Here is a 23,391-nt window from a genome sequence, read left to right as displayed (position 1 = left end):
ATAGGGAATACAGTCAAAAATATTGTAACAACTTTGTATGGTGATGGGTGGTAACTGGTTTTATTGTCGTAATCATTGCAAAATGTATAAAAATATCATTCTCTATGTTGTACACCTGAAACTAATATTGCATCTTAATTATAACTTTAAAAAACTATATTTATGGGACTTCCCTGGTAGTGCAGTGGTTAAGAATCCACCTGCCAGTGCAGGGGACACGGATTTGATCCCTGGTCTGGGAAGATCCCACATGCCACAGAACAACTAAGCCCGTGTGCCACAACTAGTGAGCCTTAGCTCTAGAGCCTGCAAGCCACAACTACTGAGCCCACAGACCACAACTACTGAAGCCTGTGCATGCTAGAGCCTGTACACAGCAACTACTGAGTCCACGTGCCGCAACTACTGAGCCCGTGTGCTGCAACTGCTGAAGCCTGTGCACCTAGAGCCCGTGCTCCGCAACAAGAGAAGCCACTGCAATGAGAAGCCCTGCGCACCACAATGAAGAGTAGCCCCCACGCCGTGCAACTAGAGAAAGCCTGTGTACAGCAACGAAGACCCAACGCAGCTAAAAAACAACAACAACAAAACTATATTTATAATAATTGGAAACCAAACCAAACCACCAACCATTACACAATTAGACTAAGTTGATCTTAAGGCAAGAAACATTCTGGAAATGAAGAGATTCAATATCTTGTCAGAATACAACAATTCTAAATAGTATACACCTAATAATACAGCCTTATGATATGTAAAGCGAAAATTAGCAGAACTAAATAGAAATTATAAAACACCTCTCTCTCAGTAACAGACAATACAATAAAAGGTGACCAAAGAAAGATTAATGAAATAGAAAATTCTAAAAGTAAACGGAAAATTTGAACCACATGATTAACAACTGTGACCTGACATATAGGAAGCACTGCACCCAACAACTGTAGAATATACATGCTTTCCACAAGATGGGAAACATTCCATAAAATTGACTATATGTTGGGTATATGGTCAAAGGATCAATACCACACAGAATATGCTCTCTAACCTCTGGAATTAAACTAGAAATCAGTAATCAGAAGGGAACTATATAACTAGAAAATATTTAAAACACTTTACAATAAGGAAACATTATATACTGTTGAGTCATTATTAAAATATGACCTATAAAAACTTATGGGTGTGATTACTTGTAAAAATTGTGTTGGGAGTTTCCTGGTGGTCTAGTGGTTAGGGTTCAGTGCTTTCACTGTGGAGGCCTGGGTTCAATACCTGTTTGGGGAACTGAGATCCCAGAAGCCATGTGGTGTGGCCAAAAAAAAAAAAAAGAAAAAAAAAAAGTGCAGTACATCTATGAAATACAAAGCAATATCATCAAAAATAAGGATTAAAAATCTAAAAAATTCCACGTTAATGCTTGATAAATTTTAATATCTTGATGAAAGGAAAATTTTTCTAGGAAGATGTACATTAACAAAATTATTCAAGAAGAGAACAAAACCTTGAATAGAACAACCTTAGAAGACGTTAAAATAAGTAGGAAATGTCTCTTCTCCTGAAAGATCTAGGCCCCAATCACTTGGCATATGAAACATTTTCAAACCTTCAAGGAACAGATAAAGTTTCTATTACTTAAACTGTTTCACAAGAATTGGAATGGTATACAGCTGACGCTTGAACAATGTCGGGGGTTAGGGACACTGATCCTCCACAGGGTGGAAAATCCAAGTATGACTTTACAGTAGGCCCTCCACATCTGTGGTTTTGCACTTAAGGATTTAACCAACTTCAGATTGTATAGTACTGCAGTATACACTACTGAAAAAAAAAAAATCCGTGTATAAGTGTACACGTGCAGTTCAAACCTCAGTAGTTCAATGGTCAACTGTAAAACTTATTCATTAAGTAAGATAATGCTAGCTTCTTTTAAAAAATTAAAAATGTAAAATGACTCAAATATCATGGAAATTAATTTCTTGCTCACTTTTGTAGCTCCTATTCAACAGTATTCAGAAAAAGTAAAAATTTGTGAAGGAGACAAAGTAATTAATTTCAAATGTCTACCTAGAAAACCTAAGATAAATAACTGAAAAATAACTGGAATAAGGGAGTTCAATAAAGTGGCATCACACAGAATAACCATTCAAAAATTAATCTTTATTAATCATCAATTAGAAAATATAATGGTAAAAAAATTCCCATTTCCAATAGCATCAAACTATAGCACGCTTATTCAGACCTAACAAGAAATACTTAAGACCTATATGAAGCAAGATACAATTTTCTCTTTCCAAAACATCAACAAAGATCTAAATGAATGGAGAAACAAACCACGTTTGTTTCTCCCAAACCATCCTCTATATTCAATGCAATTCCAATCAAAAAAAGAAAGTCCCAATTGAAATTTTATTACCATGGCAAAATGATTCTAAAGATCATGCAGATGATCAAGATCAAGAAGTTAAAAAAAATTAGACTTAACCTAACAATAACAATGAACCTAGAACTAAACAATGAACCTAGAACTAAAAAGCTAGAGTAATTAAAATAATAATGTACTGGCAGAGAGAAATGGATCAACGGAACAGAGTGGTTTGTTTAGAAACAGAGCTATGTTCATGTAAAGGAATGAAATTAGAACACTCCCTAACACCATACACAAAAATAAACTCAAAATGGATTAAAGACCTACATGTAAGGCCAGACACTATAAAACTCTTAGAGGGAAACATAGGCAGAACACTCTATGACATAAATCACAGCAAGATCCTTTTTGACCCACCTCCTAGAGAAATGGAAATAAAAACACAAATAAACAAATGGGACCTAATGAAACTTAAAAGCTATTGCACAGCAAAGGAAACCATAAACAAGACGAAAAGACAACCCTCAGAATGGGAGAAAATATTTGCAAATGAAGCAACTGACAAAGGATTAATCTCCAAAATATACAAGCGGCTCATGCAGCTCAATATTAAAAAGACAAACAACCCAATCCAAAAATGGGCAGAAGACCTAAATAGACATTTCTCCAAAGAAGATATACAGATTGCCAACAAACACATGAAAGGATGCTCAACATCACTAATCATTAGAGAAATGCAAATCAAAACTACAATGAGGTATCACCTCACACTGGTCAGAATGGCCATCATCAAAATGTCTACAAACAATAAATGCTGGAGAAGGTGTGGAGAAAAGGGAACCCTCTTGCACTGTTGGTGGGAATGTAAATTGATACAGCCACTATGGAGAACAGTATGGAGGTTCCTTACAAAATTAAAAATAGAACTACCATATGATCCAGCAATCCCACTACTGGGCATATACCCTGAAAAAACCATAATTGAAAAAGAGTCATGTACCACAATGTTCATTGCAGCACTGTTTACAATAGCCAGGACATGGAAGCAACCTTAAGTGTCCAGTGACAGACGAATGGATAAAGAAGATGTGGCACATATATACAATGGAATATTGCTCTGCCATAAAAAGGAACAAAACTGAGTTATTTGTAGTGAGGTGGATGGACCTAGAGTCTGTCATACAGAGTGAAATAAGTCAGAAAGAGAAAAACAAATACTGTATGCTAACACATATATATGGAATCTAAAAAAAAAAAAAAGGTTCTGAAGAACCTAGGGGCAGGACAGGAATAAAGATGTAGATGTAGAGAATGGACTTGAGGACATGGGGAGGGGGAAGGGTAAGCTGGGATGAAGTGAGAGAGTGGCATGGACATATATACACTACCAAATGTAAAATAGATAGCTAGTGGGAAGCAGCTGCATAGCACAGGGAGATCAGCTCGGGGCTTTGTGACCACCTAGAGGGGTGGGATAGGGAGGGTGGGAGGGAGACGGAAGAGGGAGGGGATATGGGGATATATGTATACATATAGCTGATTCACTGTTATACAGAAGCAACGAACACAACAATGTAAAGCAATTATACTCCAATAAAGATGTTTAAAAAAAAAAAAGGAAAGAAACAGAGCTGTGTATCCAGATGCAATTTAGTATGTATTAAAGTTGTATTTCAAATTAGTGGCAAAAGTGGAAAAGGATGGTTATTGAATAAATGATGGTGGAATAAGGGCACGTGGTTATCCATTTGGGGCCCAACCACATGAATAAACAAAAATAAGTTATTTATATATAATACGTTAATACATAATAAAAATTGGGAAGACCTTCCTTAATAATGTAACAGTATCAAAAATTCGTAACGGAAAGGACTGAAAGATTTGGCAATATAAGTAATCAAAGGTTTGTAGAACAAATGACTTACGAAGTTAACAGACTTCACAATTCCATTTTATGTAAAGCACAAAAAGCAAAACCAATCTATGTTGTTAGAAGCAAAAGAGTAGCTGTTACCTTGACTGGGGGCGGGGAGGGCAAGTGCTAGTAATTAGAAAGGAACTCGGTGAGTAGGAGACAGACATCAGGGTCCTGGTAGTTTCTTTAACGTTATGTTTCTTGATGTGGATGCTGATTACACAAGAATGGTTCAGACTGTAAAATTTCAGAGGGTTTACACTTATGATATGAGTACTTTTCTGTGGTAAATTTAAAGATGGGAATAGCATGAGGGAATAGTGAGAGAGGAGGATATAAGAGGTCAAGGTAAAATTTTACTTTTGATTTTAAATTATCTGTATTTTATATATTTATCCAAAAAGCATGTATTGTCTGCATAATTTATTTTTTAAAAAAATTAAAAAATGAAGTAAGCCTACATATATGACAGATAACATTTAAGACTTATGATTTAAGTGCAATCAAGACAATTCTATAGGGCATACTCTACCTGTGAGTCTAATATGTTGGAAATTTCATGTGCACCAACATTTGCTTCACCCAAATGCAAGCAAAACAAGTTTCTGGCAACCTGGACAAAATCTAAAATAGAACACATTTCCGTAAGAATATAGCATTTAACCTCATCTAAGCAAACCTTACCTTTTTCTACATGAAGCTGAAGCTATGTGTTATAACTAATGCTTAAAATTTAAATTACTTAAATTACCTTAAAATAGTGTTAACTGAAGTGACAGATAAATTTAAGTTCATATTAGAAGTAAGAGATAAACTGGTTTTCACTCATTTCATTTAACTTTGCTGAAGTTAATAAATCAGACACGATAATGAAGCAAATAAATGTCACAGGCATAACTATCTCTCCAACTCTTTTATTATGAATAGTACTTTTTCTAAAACATATGATAATATTATGATTTACAGCTTTTCTAGCGGAAAGAACCTGAGGTTTAATAATAATAATAATAGTAATAATAATAATAATAATAGCAGGAAATGTTTCTATAACAGCCTCTATATGCTACGCATGGCCCTTTGCGATTTCATCTTGAGAATTTTCTGCGGTAGTTCTTCTCATCCTCTCCATTTTACAGTTTGGGCTAAGATAAGTTAACTGTCTTAAACCTCCCAAGGCTACTTGGCAAATAAGTAGCAGAGCAAGATTCCACTGAAGTGTGACTCGAAGGCATATTCTCTTGTTTGTTATATAACACTGCCTGATGCCAACCTAGCAAACTATACGCTTCTTCAGACATGGAGTGTGAGCTGTTCATCCATCTAACTTCAATTTTTTAAAAATTTGGTTCTTATATTTTTAGTTTCCAATAATCCTTTTAATTGTTCCTATTTTACAGTATCCTACTCTTACTGCATGGATGCCTTAGTTTCGCTTATCTTTTAAAAAGATGTTAATTATGGTTTACGTGAAGTTCTTTTCTGCTCTCGTAATATTTCCCTTTTTTCTGAGTTCCTCTTTTTCTATTTGTCTGATACTTTGGGGCTTTATATTTTATGTTGGAGGATTTCTCCAAATGTCTGGTGTTCATATTTAAGACGAATCAGGCACTAAATCGTTGATTGGAAATTCTGTGTGCATAACTCGCTTTGTCAACTAGCAGGTTTCACTACAGAGCAATAAGGTGGCCAGCTATTATGATACTTTGTTCAGGTTCTTCAGAGAGAATCTTACAACCTCTTGCCTACAGAGCATACACATGGTTGCAAATATCACTGAGCAATCTGGGTGTGTGTTGTAAGTGATAATTCACCATACACACCCCCAAATTCCTTAGCTGCTGGCAGCTATAGGTCCAGAATCAATCTGGTTTAATTTCTCAAGAGAATATACTTATTTTCCTCTGCAAGGGTAAGGGATGGTAGTTGTGGATTACTTGAGAGGGGGCAGGGAACAGCATATATAATTGCTCCTTAACACAGCCTTAAGTATGCAATGTTTTCAATTCCTAAGCCTTTCCAGGAATCAGCTTGTTTCCCGTTGTGATTCTCCTATTTCTTCAGACACTTGGACTTTACAGGCCTCTGCTCACTAATTCATTTATTTTCCTCATCTACTTTGTCCTTATACATTGTGGTTTTACATGTATTTCTGTTTCTTGTTCTCATTATATTGTATGATTTCAAGAGCAGAGGAGAACAAATACATCTTTTTTCACCACTTCAAACCCCCAAATTTCTTTCTTTAGCAATGCAGATGTTTTTTAAATGATACAATGTTGCATCTACTCTATAAGAAAAAATTAAATACTTAATGCTGTAAAGGATACAAAAAACTGTTACATTCAAACATTACTAGTGGCAGAACAAATATGTGTGTAAAATGTCTCTGGAAAACAATTTATCAATACATATCAAAAGTCTAAGCCACTTATGGGGATTTATCCTAAGAGAAAGAAGAAAAAAAAGCTATATTAAATATAGAATTATTTATATTGTCAGTTAATGAAAAACCATCAAAATTCCCAATAGTGGAAAAGCTTAATATTATAGTATATCAATGGAATATGTTAACAATTTGCTATCTTTAATAATAATTATAAAATAAAAATAAGAATTATTATACAGCATCATGAAATATTTATTATATCATACTGGCTGAAAAAAAATTATAATTTCATGGTAGCAGAACTAGGGCTTCTATATTTTGTACTGTTTCTTTTGTTATTACTAAAGCAATGTTTATGGAATAAATTAAAAATAAAAAAAGAATATGATTGAATGATATTTTAAAGCTGAAAGATTCTAAGAAAGTTCTCCTTTCTGCTCACCCAGTAAAACGAATAATTCTATCTGAGTCTTTAGAATACTGATTAAGGAACTTAAAATAGATGTGGTTTTATTTTTCTTTCTCTCCGTCCAAAGAAGAGGCACTCAATGAATATGGGCCACAATAAGTTTCTGTGATGACACACATGATGAACCTAAATATTACCTCCAAAAGACACTGTCCCCTTTGGGTCTACTTGCACTTGCTGTCTCAGGGCTTGGTGTTGTTCCTTTGTGGGCTGAATACCAAGATAATTTAGAGCCTGGAAGGAAAAGGATTCATGTGAAGCAATTTTTCAAATCTCCAAAGAATAAAACTTTTCATTACAACTTTATTTTACAATCCAGTGAAAAGAATCAATATCAGGAACAGTGACCATGATCAAAGAAAGTCTGATGACTATTTATGGATTAATTTTCCATAAAATATTAGCTTCTTGATCTACCACCACCTCATTTTTTCCCCCAAGGCTAGCACTTTGGCCGATGCCAAATAGCATATCCCTAGAACCAAAATTCAAACTATTTCTTAGTTTAAAATATGTGACATGGCAGAAGAAAAACAGCAAGGAAATCCTAATAAATCCGATTTAACATTGATTTTTCTAAGTAGCACTCTAAAACACTGATATTTTGTTGCTATCTTGTATTTGAGACCAAAACTAAGGATGACAGGAATTGGGTGGAATACAAAAAATTCTAATTTTTGGCTTGTTTATGGGCAGGCTTACATAAATAATAAACTAAAAAGCTTTCTCTGGAACCCTCTTCTCTCTACCTTCTCTTTTTAGTACCCATAGCTAATTAAAATTTCAGAGCCTGCTAGTTGAATTTCAGTGTCCATTCTCTCCTTGTTCTTTAGTAACAGAACAAAAATCTTTAGCTAGAATCATTGTCATTCAGCTAAAAGATATTTCCCAGCCCACTCTGCAGCTTGATAAGGCCATATGACTATGAACTACCCCAGGAGACATAACGCGAGCTTGCAGGGAACTTCTGGTAAGTCTTTCAAAAGTGGGGTAGGTACTTCTTGTCCCTTTTCCTTCTCTCTTTGGTCTTAATTAAAAGAAAAAAAAAGATGAAAGAAGGAAGGAAAAGAAAGGAGGGAAGAAAGAAAAGATGGCTGGAATTTAAGTAGTCATCTTGGTTCATGAGCCACCTCAACAAAGATGGTGGAGCAGAAAGATACTTAAAAGCATGTATAACCTCCATGCCAGCCCTGGATTACTTTCTTTCAGGTTTCTTTTTGGTGTAAGAAGAATAAATTTCTAAGGGAAACCACTGTTATTTTAGGTTCTCAGGTTATATATAGCAAAATCTAATCTTAACTAATGAATAAGGACTGACTAGATGCCCTATTATCAGATTCTGGTAAGAACATCAAAACTAAAATGTAGGTAAAGGTTAATACTAGTAATTGTCCTTATATATTCCTTCCTCCTTTGAAATCTGTTCAGTCATCCATCACTTCATTTACCAAGTGTTTATTTAGTGCTTACTATTTGTTAGGCACTAAACTATACAAAGGGACACAAACAAGATATAGCCACTACCTCAAAGAGCTATGGTCTCTAGGGAGAGGATAACATGTAAATAAATGTAATTAGTGCAATATGTAATTTAATAGAAGTGTGTACAGGATGTACTGTGGCAAAACCAAACTGGTCAATGTATAGGTGGCTGGGCACAGTGAGAAAAGGAGACAGAAGGAAGGGAAAACATCAGGAAAGATTCCTTCAAAAGTGATTCTAGAGCATTTTAACCAAGCATCATCTGCCTGCCCTATCTACACAGTCATTGCCTTGCATAACATGGAATAATGATTCTTAACTTTTGATATTATATTCCTTCAGTCATAAAAAATGTTCCAAATACACCAAAAAAAAAGGAAAGAGAATAATACAAAGAACACCCATTTACTTCTTATCATCAAGTATATACTCATTAGTATTTGCTTGAAATTTATATGTATATATTTTTAAGAAATAAACATTATAGACTTTGTTGAAAGCTTTCTCCATTGTTTCTCAGCAGGAACCACTACCCTAAGGTTGGCATATCCTTCCTGTGCATGATTTGATGCCACTACTACATTTATCCCCTAATAACATGTACTCTTGTGCATTTATGATGTTACATGCATAGTATAATACAAAAGGATAACCTTACAAATTATTTTCATTTTTTACCTCAATGTTACAATTTCACAATTGCTCAATATTGTTAACTGCAAAACTAGTTCACTTATTTTAAATTTAAATGGTGTCTAACTGGATGAATGTATTATAATTTATTATCCATTCTCTCACTGATGGGCTTTTTATAATCACTCCACTCTGTTTTTTATAAAAAGACATTTTACACATCTCCTCATATAGATGTGTAAAAATTTCTCTACAGTACATCCCTAGAAGAGGAAATGCTGAGTCATAGGGTATATATACTGTCAAATTTCTTAGATATTATAAAATTGCTCTCCAAACTGGTTGTATCAATTTATGCACAGCACTAGTATATAAGCAGTTCTATTTTTCTACATTCTTAACAGCATTTGCTGTTTTCACACTTTAATTTTTGTCAATATGTTGAATATGAAATAGTATGTTGTTTGTTAATTTGAATTCTCCTAACTACAAGTGAGATTTAGCTTCTTTTATATGTCTATTAGCAATGTTTTTGACATAAATTATTTAGCAATATGTTTTAAATTTTCATACGTAAAGTTTGAGGAAGTATTTTTTGTTAGTGATTCTTAATTTGGTGGCATTCTCCCAATTGTAAAAACCCAAAATGTCCCCAGACATTGCCAAATGTCCCCTGAGGCAAAAAAACCACATCCCTGCTTTTGAGAACCACTCCTCCAGAGACAAACACTATTAATCGACTGGTGTATAATTTTCCTGATTTCTTCTATGTATATAGCACCTGTATATGTAAAAAAATAAATTATATATCTTTTGCAAGAATTAAATTATACTATATACAGTGTTCTATGTCTTTTAAAAAATTATCAATATATAACAGCCTTCTATTTTGTACATTTTAGATATTTTGCACGCTTTTAAAACTTGTTATAATAGTACATTGAAGCTTAGTATTTAAGTATATTTACTTCAGATTTTGAATGTAACAAAACATTGCAAAAGCCCCTTCTGTACTTCTCGCCAAGCATTTTATTATATATTTGGAATATACTAAAAACATACATGTAACAAATATATACGTTTTCAAACATCCATGAATCCATTTAAGAATCACACAATTGGGCTTCCCTGGTGGCGCAGTGGTTGACAGTCTGCCTGCCAATGCAGGGGACACGGGTTCAAGCCCTGGTCTGGAAAGATCCCACATGCCGCGGGGCAACTGGGCCCGTGAGCCACAACTACTGAGCCTGTGCGTCTGGAGCCTGTGCTCTGCAACAAGAGAGGCCACGATAGTGAGAGGCCTGCGCACCGCGATGAAGAGTGGCCCCTGCTTGCCACAAATGGAGAAAGCCCTCGCACAGAAACGAAGACCCAACACAGCCAAAAATTAATTAATTAATTAATTAATTTTTTAAAAAAAGAAAAAAGTTTAAAAAAAAGAATCACACAATTGCTAACACTATTGATTTATGTAACATACTCCTCTCCTACTATACTAGAGGTAACCACTACTAAGGAACGATGTCATTGTCATTCCCATACTATTTATTTTAAAATGGTTTGTCACATACTATGTATCCTTAACATGTTATTTTGTTTTGCTGTTTTTTAGCTTCATTAAAATGTGACTGATAGTTTTCTAAAACTTAGTCTTTTTACCCTACAGGTGAAGGGTAAAAATCATCATTCATCCACGTGGTTATATGGTATTGTAACATTAATACATTCACGTTGACTGATCTAATATTTGATTAGATTAATATGCCACAATTTATTAATCCATCCTCCTCTAGATGAACATTGGGGTTTTCTGCTTACCAGCAATGAACATTCTTGTACACATCTACTACAGCACATGGGTAAAAATTTCTTTAGGGTAGGAAGAAATTCTAGGAATTTCTTCCTACCCTAGGAATAGTATTGATAGGTCTTTTTCTGATTTATTTCTAGGAGTTCTTCATATATTCTGGATACCAAAATTGTATATGTTATGTGCATTACAAATATTTTCTCCCACTTTTTGGCACAACTTCACTTTCTTACAATCTCTCTTTATGCAGTTTCTCATGGATAGTTCCCAAGTGTGCTTTTATATCATTACTTCATATTTTTATAAATATATGTGATGAATAGTTTTAAAAAATATTTTTAAGTTTTAATTTTTATATAAATGGTACCATACTGTATATATCAATGTGACTTTTTATTAATAACAGATATACTGAGATATAATTCACAAAAAGTTCACTGTTTTAGTGTACAGTTAAGTGGCTTTTAGTACATTCACATAGTTGTACATCAATCACCTAATTCTAGAAAATTTTCATTACCCCCAAAAGAAACCCCATACCTATTAGCAGTCACTTGCTATTTTTCCCTATCCCGCCAGCCCCAGGCAACCACTAATCTATTTTCTGTCTATATGGATTTGACTATTCTGGGCATTTCATATAAATAGAATCATGTAACTTTTTGTGCCTAGCTCTTTTCACTTAGCTTAATGTTTCAAGGTTTGTCTATGTTATAGCATATATCAGAACTTCATTCCTTTTACGGCCCAATAATAGTCCATTGTATGTATGTATTACATTTTGTTTATCTTTCTTAAGTAAAAAAAGGTGAATCAAGAATAAAATTAGGAACAAGATATTATTATAAAAATACTAGGTAGAAAATAAATTAGAAACTCAGTGGTTATGTGACTGAAATAGCAGGTGACTGCAAAGAAAGACAGTGAATTAGAAAAACAATGCATCACTAAAGCTAAAATACTGGGCAAAAAGAAGCATGTAAGTTCGGAAGAGGCTAATCAGAGTTAAAGTATTATAAGCACCTTGTATATTTGAAAGAAGGGTAAAGATTCTGATTAACTTTAGACTAAGTTAAAGATGAATGTTAAAATTTTAAGGTAATCACTAAAAGATTAGCAAGAGAAGGTACAATTTCTAAATAAGACGGGGGAGAAAAAAAAAAAAATGCAAAAACCACCAACCAAAAAATCAAATATAATCAAACCAAAAAAATATAGTAAACATGGGGTAAAAAAGGGATTAAAAACAAGAACAAAGAAAAAAAATTTTAAATAAGATGGTAGAAAGAACTCAAAATGCATTATAATTAGACTAAATGTAAAGAATGTGGAGCAGTGGGAACTCTTGCATAAGACTAGTAGGAATGAAAATTGGTAGAATTACTTTAGAAAACAATACACCAATCGAACAATTATTTTCTGAGCATATACTATGAGCCAAACATTTTTCCAGGAGATGAAGAAACAGAAGGAAAATTTTAACAATACCTTAAGTTAGGTTGAAGGTAAATAAACTCTTTGACCTTATTAATATTTTAGTAATCAACTTTTAAAAAGCATATAAATGATACTCAACATTTGGAATAGAGTTACCTCTTGGGGAAAGAGGTATATACAGTCAAGAAGAAAGACACAGGCAATGTCAAAGATTCTCATTCTTAGCTGGGAGGTGGAGTATATGTGTATTTGTTTTATTAATCTTTAAACTCTACACATAAAATATAATCATTCTTGCATATGATTAATACTCTCATATAAAGAAATAAAATAGAAATATTTTATAAAGAAATAAAAACAGGGACTTCCCGGGTGGCACAGTGGTTAAGAATCCGCCTGCCAATGCAGGGGACACGGGTTCGAGCCCTGGTCCAGGAAGATCCCACATGCCGTGGAGCAACTAAGCCTGTGCACCACAATTACTGAGCCTGCACTCTAGAGCCCATGGGCCACAACTACTGAGCCCACGTGCCACAACTACTGAAGTCCGTGTGCCTAGAGTCCATGCTCTGCAACAAGAGAAACCACCACAATGAGAAGCCCGTGCACCACAACGAAGAGTAGCCCCCACTCGCCACAACTCGAGAAAGCTTGCATGCAGCAGCAAAGACCCAACACAGCCAAAAATAAAAAAATAAAAATAAAGTTTCCTTTAAAAAAAAAAGAAATAAAAACAATTTTACAAAAATAATGCAAACAAAAGACCTATCACAGAAGGTACTCAATATACAGTGATTCTTATTGTATTAAGTAATAATAAAATTGCAAAATGCAATTAACTACCGTGTAGATTTTTCCTGAGCTAAACTTAGTAACAGATGGAAGTTTTGTTGAAAGAAAAATTTACAAGAATACAGCATGTCAGTGACGTAAGCTCATAAATTTAAATTGAAAGTAATTTGGTGGGAGATGAAAATGGCAGAGAAAGAGGACATGGAGCTCACCTTTCCCCACAAACACATAAAAAATACATCGAAATATGGAAAAATTCTCATGCAAAACTAACTGGAAACTGGTAGAAGGACTCCTGTACAACCAAGGCTGAAAGAAAGATATGCCGTACCTGTATAGAATGGGAAGAAAAGTGATTGGGTTGGGACCTGTGTGCATGGGAGGGAACTCAGAGGAAAGGGGGGATCACATGTGTGGATATTCATCCTGGGGTGTGAGTGGGTTGGGCCACAGACTGGGCGTCCCAGTCCTGGGGTGCTATGTAAAGGAGACAAGCTCCCTTGGCCACTTGGAGAACTGCTGGAACAGATAGAAAGGCTGGAGAAGCCTAGACTCACTCATGAGGAGTGGGTGGGTGCTAGCCTGCCCCCAGGCAGGGTGGAGAGAGGTCTGCCCTAGCAGCTGCCACCTTGCCATTCTTCCCAGTCCAAGCAAAGAGAACACCTCACTCACTCTCCACCACAGCATGGCACTGGATCTAGGGCAACCAGGACCTGGGAGAAGACTTGACTTAGGGATGCAGAGGCAACCTGGGGGCGTGGGGTGTAGCCCAGATAGGGCAGCTGTAGCCATTGTTGGTGCTTACTCAAGAGATGCCCTAGAAGCAGCCCAGATTTCTTATAGCAGCGTGGTGGCCAGATTTCCTGTGACTGCCTCACTAAGTGTGCCAGCCCAAGCTGAGCAAACACTCTAGCCCCACTAACTCCATGCCACCGTACAACACTAGATCTCAGGTGACCACAGCCAGGGAAAAGATGCGACCACGGATTGCATCTGAGTGAAGCTGTAGATGCCTACACAGGCAGAGTATCAGACCTCTGTGAGCACACAGGCCCCACTTGCTTCAGGATTCCCCTCCTTTGGGGCAAAGGCCCCAGTGCAGGGAGAAGGAAAAACACATACTTAAAGGGAACAGAGCCAGCTCTAGCCCGACCCTCAGGGATTCTACTCCAGCAACTTGGGAGCAAATCCTGCCCCTGACAGGGTGGTGACAGCCAGTGAGCAGAGAAGTCCCACCTCACACCCTGCACAGACTTTAGCTCCTCCATCACCAGCCACAGGCCCTACCAAGGTGACAGCTGCCAGCACACCCTGAGGAAAGATGTGACTGGCATCCACATCAAATCCAGCCCTTCCATTAAAGGCACTGGGCACACGCAGTCAGCACAGCGATGCTCTCAAATAAGAACATGCCCTCAAGACCACAATGGATAACTGTTACACCAAAATTCCTAGAGACAGAGAAAGTTAACTAAAATGAAAAGGCAGAGGAACTACTCTTAATTGAAAGAGTAAGAGAAAACCCCTGAAAAAATAAATAATGAAACAGAAATAAATAATTTACCAGATAAAGAGTTCAAAACATTGCTAACTGAATTAGGGAAAAGAATCGATCTAAACACAGATCATCTTAACAGGAACTAGAAAACATAAAAAAGACCCAATTGAGGGAATTCCCTGGTGGTCCAGGGGTTACAACTCCGTGCTTTCACTGTCAAGGGTGCAGGTCCAATCCCTGGTGTGGGAACTAAGATCCCACAAGCTGCATGGCTTGGCCAAAAAAGAAAAAGAGACCCAATCGAAAATAGATAATTAAATATCTGAAATAAAAAACACCCTGAATACCCTAGAAGGAACAAATGGCAAACTAAATGACACAGAAGAACGCATGCATGATCTGAAAAAATAATGGAAATCATCCAATCAGAACAGCAGTCAGAAAGGCAAATAAAAAAAAAAAAAGTAAAAGTAACATATGGCATCTCTGGGATAGCATGAAATGTACCAATATACACATTATAGGAGTTCCAGAAGGAGAAGATAAAGAGGAAGGGTATCAAAAAATGTATTTGAAAAAAAAAAAAAAATGTATTTGAAGAAATTATGGCTGTAAAATTTCCCAAACTGAAAGAAGGAAACAGATATCTAGGCACAAGAGGCACAGAGATTCAAAAACAAGATGAACCCAAACACACCCACACTAAAATATATCATAATTAAAACAACAAAAGTTGAAGAGAGAATTCTAAAAGCAGCAAGAGAAAAAGAAAGTCATAAAGAAGGGAATTCCCATAAGGCTATCAGTTGGATCTCCCTGTAGAAACTTTGCAGGCCAGAAAGGAGTGGCATGATATATTCAAAGTGCTGAAAGGGAAAACTCTGCAACCTAGGAGACTCTACCGAGCAATATTATCATTTAGAACAGGAGAGAGAACTTTTCAGACAAGCAAAAACTAAAAGAATTCAGCAATACCAGATCTACCTTAAAATAAATCCTGAAGGATCTTTTCTAAATGGAAGCGTAATAAGAATCTATAGGAAAGGGTAAATCCCACTAGAAAAGACAGATATATATTAAGGATTGAAGATTACTTAAATAAGTAGATTAAAAGACAAAAAATTGTAAAAGAAACTCTGACTACAATAAACAGTTAAGGGATAAGCATTAAGATGTAAAATATGACATCAAAAACACAAAACATGGGGGAGGGGAGTAAAAAATGTATATCTTTTAGAATGTGTTTGAATTGAAATGACTATCAGTTTAAATGAAGTACATATAATTATGGATCAACATATATGAACCCCATTATAACCAGAAATCAAAAATTTACAAAAGATATACAAAAAATAAAAAGAAAGGAAACCAAGCATACTACTAAAGAAAATCATCAAACCACAATGGGAGAAACAAAAAGAAGAAATGAACAGAGAAGAACTACAAAAACAACTGGAAAACAAGTAATAAGATGGCAATAAGTACTTACTTATCAATAATTACTGTAAATGTCAGGGGAATAAACACTCCAATCAAAAGACATAGGGTGGGGACTTCCCTGGTGGCTCAGTGGTTAAGAATCCATCTGCCAATGCAGGGGACACAGGTTCGAGCCCTGGTCCAGGAAGATCCCACATGCCGTGGAGCAACTAATCCCGTGCACCACAACTACTGAGCCTGTGCTCTAGAAACCGTGAGCCACAACTACTGAGCCCGTGCATCACAACTACTGGAGCCCATGCTCCACAACAAGAGAAGCCACCGCAATGGGAAGCCCGTGCATCGCAACAAAGAGTAGCCACTCGCCGCAACTAGAGAGCGCCCACATGCAGCAATGAAGAGCCAACGCAGCCAAAAATAAATAAATAAATAAGTAAATTTATTTTTAAAAAAAGGACATAGGCTGGCTGATTGGATTAAAAAAAACAAAACCCTTCAATATGTTGCCTACCAAAAGACACACTTCAGGGCTAAAGAGACATACAGACTGAAAGTGAGGGGATGAAAGAAAGCTATTTCATGTAAATGAAAATGACAAGAAAGTGGGGTAACAATATGTGTATCAGACAAAATAGACTTTAAAACAAAGGCTATAACAAAAGACAAACAAGGACATTATATAATAATAAAGGGATCAGTATAAGAAGAGGACATTACAATCATTAACATAAGCACCCTATAACAGGAGGACCTAAATATATAAAGCAAATACTAACAGACATAAAGGGAGAAATTGACAATAATACAATAACAGTAGGAGACTTTAACACCCCACTGACATCAATGGACAAATCATGCAGACAGAAAATCAATAAGGCAATAAGGTCCTAAATGATACAATAGAGTTGGATTTAATCAATATCTACTGCATACTCCACAAAAAGCAGAATACACATTCTTTTCAAGCACACAAGCAATGTTCTCTATGATAGACCACATACTGGAACACAAAAGAAGTCCCAACAAATTTAGAGGTAAAAATTATATCAAGCACCTTTTCTGATCACAACGGTCTGAAACTAGGAATCAACCACAGAAAGAAAAAAAGTGAAAAGAACAAACACGTGGAGAGTAAACAACATGTTATTAAAAAAACCAATGGGTCAATGATGTAATCAAAGAAGAAATCAGAAAATACCCTGAGACAAATAAAAATGAAAACACAACTTTACAAAATCTTTGGGATGTAGAAAAAGCAGTTCTAAGAAGAAAGTTCATAGTGATACAGGCCTTCCTCAAGAAACAAGAAAAATCTCAAACAAACAACCTAACCTACCATCTGCAAGAATTAGAAAAAGAATAAACAAAGCCAAAGTCAGAAGAAGGAAGGAAATAATAAAGATCACAGAGGAAATAAAATAGAGATCAAAAAGACAATAGAAAAGGTCAATAAAACCAAGAGCTGGTTTTTTTAAAAGGATAAACAAAATTGACAAACCTCTACTTAGGCACCAAGAAGAAAAGAGAGGACCCAAATAAACAAATAAAGAAATCAAAGAGGGGTAATAACAACTGATATCACAGAAATACAAAAAATCATAAGAGAATACTATGTACAGTTATATGCCAACAAATTGGACAATCTAGAAGAAATGGACAAATTTCTAGAAACATACATCATGCCAAGACTGAGTCAAGAAGAAACAGACAATTTGAATGAACAATCACTAGAAGTGAAATAGAATCTGTAATAAAATAACTCCCTGCAAACAAGTCCAGGACCAAGCAGCTTCACTAGGGAATTCTACCAAAACATATAAAGAACTTATACCTATCCTTCTCAAACTATTCCAAAAAAATTGAAGGGGAGGGAGCACTGCCATATTCATTCTAGGAGGCCACTATTACCCTGATACCAAAACCAGACAAAGACACCACAAGAAAAAGAAAATTACATGTCAATATCTTTGATGACTATAGATGCAAAAGTCCTCAAAAATATATTAGCAAACCGAATCCAGCAATACATAAAAAGGATTATACACCATGATTAAGTTGGATTCATTCCAGGGGCACAAGGATGGTTCAACATATGCAAATCAATCAATGTGATACACCACATTAACAAAAGGAAAGACAAAAACCACATGATCATCTCAAAAGATGCAGAAAAAGCATTTGACAAAATACAACATGCATTCATGATAAAAACTCTTGCCAAAGTGGGACTAGAGGGAACATATCTGAACATAATACAGGCCATTTACAAGAAACCCACAGCCAACATAATACTCACTGGTGAAAAGCTGTAGGCCTTCCCACTAAATTCAGGAACATGACAAGAATGCCCACTCTCACCACTTCTACTTAACATAGTATTAAAAGTCCTAGCCACAGCTAACAGACCAGAAAGAGAAATAAAAATTATCCAAATTGAAAGTGAAAAGGTAAAACTGTCACTATTTGCAGATGACATGATACTCCATAGTGAGAGCCCTAAAGTCTCCACAGAAAACTATTAGAACTAATAAATGATTTCAACAAGGTAGCAGGATAAAAGATTAATATACATAATTCTGCTGTGGTCTATAAACTAATAATGAAATATCAGAAACAGAAAGTAAAAAAAAAACCCTCTTTAAAATCACATTAAAAAGAATAAAATACCTAGGAATAAACCTAACCACGGAGGTGAAAGACATATACTCTGAAAACGATAAAACAATGATGAAGAAATTGAAGCTGATATAAAGAAGTGGAAACATATCTTGTGCTCTTGGACTGGAAGAATTAATATTGTTAAAATGGCCATTCTATCCAAAGCAATCTACAAATTTAATTCAATCTCTATCAAAATACCAGAACATTTTTTACAGAGCTAGAACAAACAATCATAAAATTCATATGGAACCATGAAAGACCCCAAACTGCCAAAACGACCTTGCAAAAAAAGAACAAAGCTGAAGGTATAACTCTTCCAGACATCAGACTATACTAAAAAGCTACAGTAATCAAAACAGTGTGGTACTGACACAAAAGCAGACACATATATCAATGATATAGAACAGACAGCCCAGAAATAAACCCACGCACTTATGGTCAATTAATCTACAAAAAAGGAGACAACAATACACAATGGAGAAAAGACCATCTCTTCAATAAATGGTGCTGGGAAAACTGGACAGTCACATGTAAAACAATGAGATTAGAACATTCCATCACACCATATACAAAAATAAACTCAAAATGGTTTAAAGACCTAAATGTAAGACCAGAAACTGTAAAACTCCTAGAAGAGAACATACGCAGAACACTCTTTGACATAAATTGTAATAGCAATATTCTTTTAGATCAGTATCCTAAGGCAAAAGAAATAAAAGCAAAAATAAACAAATGCAACTTAATTAAACTTAAAAGCTTTTGTAAAGCAAAGGAAACAATCAACAAAATGAAAAAACAACCTATGGGATGGGAGAAAATATTTGCAAATAATGCAACTGAAAAGGGGTTAATATCTGAAATATACAAAGCGCTCACAAACTCAATATCGAAAAACAAACAACCCAATCAAAAAATGGGCAGAACACCGGAATAGCCACTTCTCCAAAGAAGACATACAGATGGACAACAGGCACATGAAAAGATACTCAGCAATACTAATTATAAGAAAAATGCAAATCAAAACAACAAGATATGACCTCACTCCTGTCAGAATGGCTATCATCAAAAAAGCCTACAGATAACAAATGTTGGCAAGGATATGGAGAAGAGGGAACCCTTTTACACTGTTGAAAGGAATGTAAATTGGTGCAGCCACTGTGGAAAACAGTAAAAAGGTTCCTCAAAAAACTAAAAATAGAACTACCATATGATCCAGAAATTCCACTCCTGGGTATCTATCTGGAAAAAATGAAAACACTAATTTGAAAAGATACATGCACCCCAATATTCATAGCAGCACTATTTATAATAGCCAGGACATGCAAGAAACCCAAGTGCCATCAAGAGATGACTGGATTGACTGTTTGCAGATGACATGATACTATACATAGAGAATCCTGAAGATGCTACCAGAAAACTACTAGAGCTAATCAATGAATTTGGTAAAGTAGCAAGATTCAAAATTAATGCACAGAAATCTCTTGCATTCCTATACTTTAATGATGAAAAATCTGAGAGAGAAATTAAGGAAACACACTCCCATTTACTACTGCAACAAAAAGAATAAAATACCTAGGAATAAACCTACCCAAGGAGACAAAAGACCTGTATGCAGAAAACTATAAGACACTGATGAAAGAAATTAAAGATGATACAAATAGATGGAGAGATATACCATGTTCTTGGATTGGAAGAATCAACATTGTGAAAATGACTCTACTACCCAAAGTAATCTACAGATTCAATGCAATCCCCATCAAACTACCAATGACATTCTTCACAGAACTAGAACAAAAAATTTCACAATTTGTATGGAGACACAAAAGACCATGAATAGTCAAAGCAATCTTGAGAAAGAAAAACGGAGCTGGAGGCATCAGGCTCCTGGACTTCAGACTATACTACAAAGCTACAGTAATCAAGACAGTATGGTACTGGCACAAAAACAGAAATATAGATCAACAGAACAGGATAGAAAGCTCAGAGATAAACCCACGCACATACGGTCACCTTATCTTTGATAAAGGAGGCAAGAATATACAGTGGAGAAAAGACAGCCTCTTCAATAAGTGGTGCTGGGAAAACTGGACAGCTACATGCAAAAGAATGAAACTAGAACACTCCCTAACACCATACACAAAAATAAACTCAAAATGGATTAAAGACCTAAATGTAAGGCCAGACACTATCAAACTCTTAGAGGGAAACATAGGCAGAACACTCTATGACATAAATCACAGCAAGATCCTTTTTGACCCAGCTCCTAGAGAAATGGAAATAAAAACACAAATAAACAAATGGGACCTAATGAAACTTAAAAGCTTTTGCACAGCAAAGCAAACCATAAACAAGATGAAAAGACAACCCTCAGAATGGGAGAAAATATTTGCAAATGAAACAACTGACAAAGGATTAATCTCCGAAATATACAAGCAGCCCATGAAGTTCAATATCAAAAAAACAAACAACCCAATCCAAAAACGGGCAGAAGACCTCAACAGACATTTCTCCAAAGAAGATATACAGATTGCCAACAAACACATGAAAGGATGCTCAGCAGCACTAATCATTAGAGAAATGCAAATCAAAACTACAATGAGATATCACCTCACACCTGTAAGAATGGCCATCATCAAAAAATCTAGAAACAATAAATGCTGGAGAGGGTGTGGAGAAAAGGGAACCCTCTTGCACTGTTGGTGGCAATGTAAATTGATACAGCCACTATGGAGAACAGTATGGAGGTTCCTTAAAAAACTAAAAATAGAACTACCATACGACCCAGCAATCCCACTACTGGGCATATACCCTGAGAAAACCATAATTCAAAAAGAGTCATGTACCACAATGTTCATTGCAGCACTATTTACAATAACCAGGACATGGAAGCAATCTAAATGTCCATCGACAGATGAATGGACAAAGAAGATGTGGCACATATATATACAATGGAATATTAGTCAGCCTAAAAAAAAAGAAATTGAGTTATTTGTAGTGAGGTGGATGGACCTAGAGACTGTCATACAGAGTGAAGTAAGTCAGAAAGAGAAAAACAAATACCGTATGCTAACACATATATATAGAATCTAAAAAAAAATAAGGTCATGAAGAACCTAGAGGCAGGACAGGAATAAAGACGCAGACATAGAGAATGGACTTAGGGACACGGGGAGGGGGAATGGTAAGTTGGGACGAAGTGAGAGAGTGGCATCAACATATATACACTACCAAATGTAAAATAGATAGTTAGTGGGAAGCAGCTGCATAGCACAGGGAGATCAGCTCAGTGCTTTGTGACCACCTAGAGGGGTGGGATAGGGAGGGTGGGAGGGAGGGAGATGCAAGAGGGAGGGGATATGGGGATATAAGTATACATATAGCTGATTCACTTTGTTATACAGCAGAAACTAACACAACAATGTAAAGCAATTATACTCCAATAAAGATGTTAAAAATAAAAAAAGAAGAGATGACTGGATTAAGAAGATGTGTGTTTGTATGATTGCGTGTGTGAATGTATATATAATGGAATACCACTCAGCCATAAAAAAGAATGAAATTCTGCCATTTGCAGCAACATGGATTGACCTAGAGAATATGTTTAGTGAAATAAGTCAAAGACAAATATTATGTGATATCACTTACATGTGCAATCTAAAACACAGTACAAATGAATGTATTTGCAAAACAGAAACAGAGTCACAGGTGTAGAAAACAAACTTATGGTTACCAAAGAAGAGCAGGAAGGGAGGGTAGGGACAAATTTCAGTTATGGGATTAATAGATATAAACTACTATATATAAAATAGATAAGCAACAAAGATTTACTGTACAGCACAAGGAATTATAGCCATTATCTTGTAATAACCTATAATGGAGTATAACCTGCAAAAATACTGAATCACTATGCTGTACACCTGAAACTAATATAATACTGTAAATTGACTATACTTCAATAAAAAAAATAAAGTGGAGGTAATTTATTTTCGATTAAAAAGAGGTTCCAATAATTTCTTGTATAACTAATGTCATCTTTTCACCATAAACAAAAATGCAAATTTGTTAATTGGACAAATAAATGTGCTTAACTTTTTCTGATATCTAAATGATGAATCTAAAAAATGTCACTTCCTTATAATATTAGTCACCTACTTCCCAACCTAATACAAAGAACACCTCATTAACTACATTCAGACATTGGGTATACCATTGCTCACTACAGCTTTCTTCAAATGTAACATAAATGGCAAGAGGTAAAGTAAATATCAGCGAAATGGCATCTGTATCCCAAAGCATCTTTCTCAGATACAAAAACATAGATAGCGAGAAGGTGCAGTAATTCTCCGTCTTCAAGCCAACTAAAAAAAATATCCCTATTTGCTATGTTTACCATACCTACTTATAAGTTTAACAGTGGGATCAAAGGAGACACACAGTATTAGTTCAGTGCTAGAAATTACTTTCCAGTATATCCTGATACAAAAGTGTCTACCTCGACTACTAAAA

The 23,391-nt window shown here is 35.4% G+C and overlaps 1 protein-coding gene across 3 annotated transcripts in view; it reads right to left on the bottom strand.

Moving 5' to 3' along the window:
* Window positions 1-23,391, bottom strand: part of STXBP4 (syntaxin binding protein 4) — a 192,708-nt gene that overhangs the window by 122,117 nt on the left and 47,200 nt on the right. For all 3 annotated transcript variants that reach the window (XM_059908303.1, XM_059908301.1, XM_059908302.1), the window contains 2 exons: window positions 7,270-7,366; window positions 4,810-4,901 (listed from right to left, as the gene is read on the bottom strand). In XM_059908303.1, the coding sequence (XP_059764286.1) occupies window positions 4,810-4,901; window positions 7,270-7,366 (189 nt within the window). The remainder of the gene's footprint in view (window positions 1-4,809; window positions 4,902-7,269; window positions 7,367-23,391) is intronic.

Source organism: Balaenoptera ricei, chromosome 20, assembly GCF_028023285.1.
Source record: "Balaenoptera ricei isolate mBalRic1 chromosome 20, mBalRic1.hap2, whole genome shotgun sequence".
NCBI lineage: Eukaryota > Metazoa > Chordata > Mammalia > Artiodactyla > Balaenopteridae > Balaenoptera > Balaenoptera ricei.
Note: the sequence above shows the minus strand (reverse complement) of the source record. Positions and strands in the feature narration are given on the sequence as shown.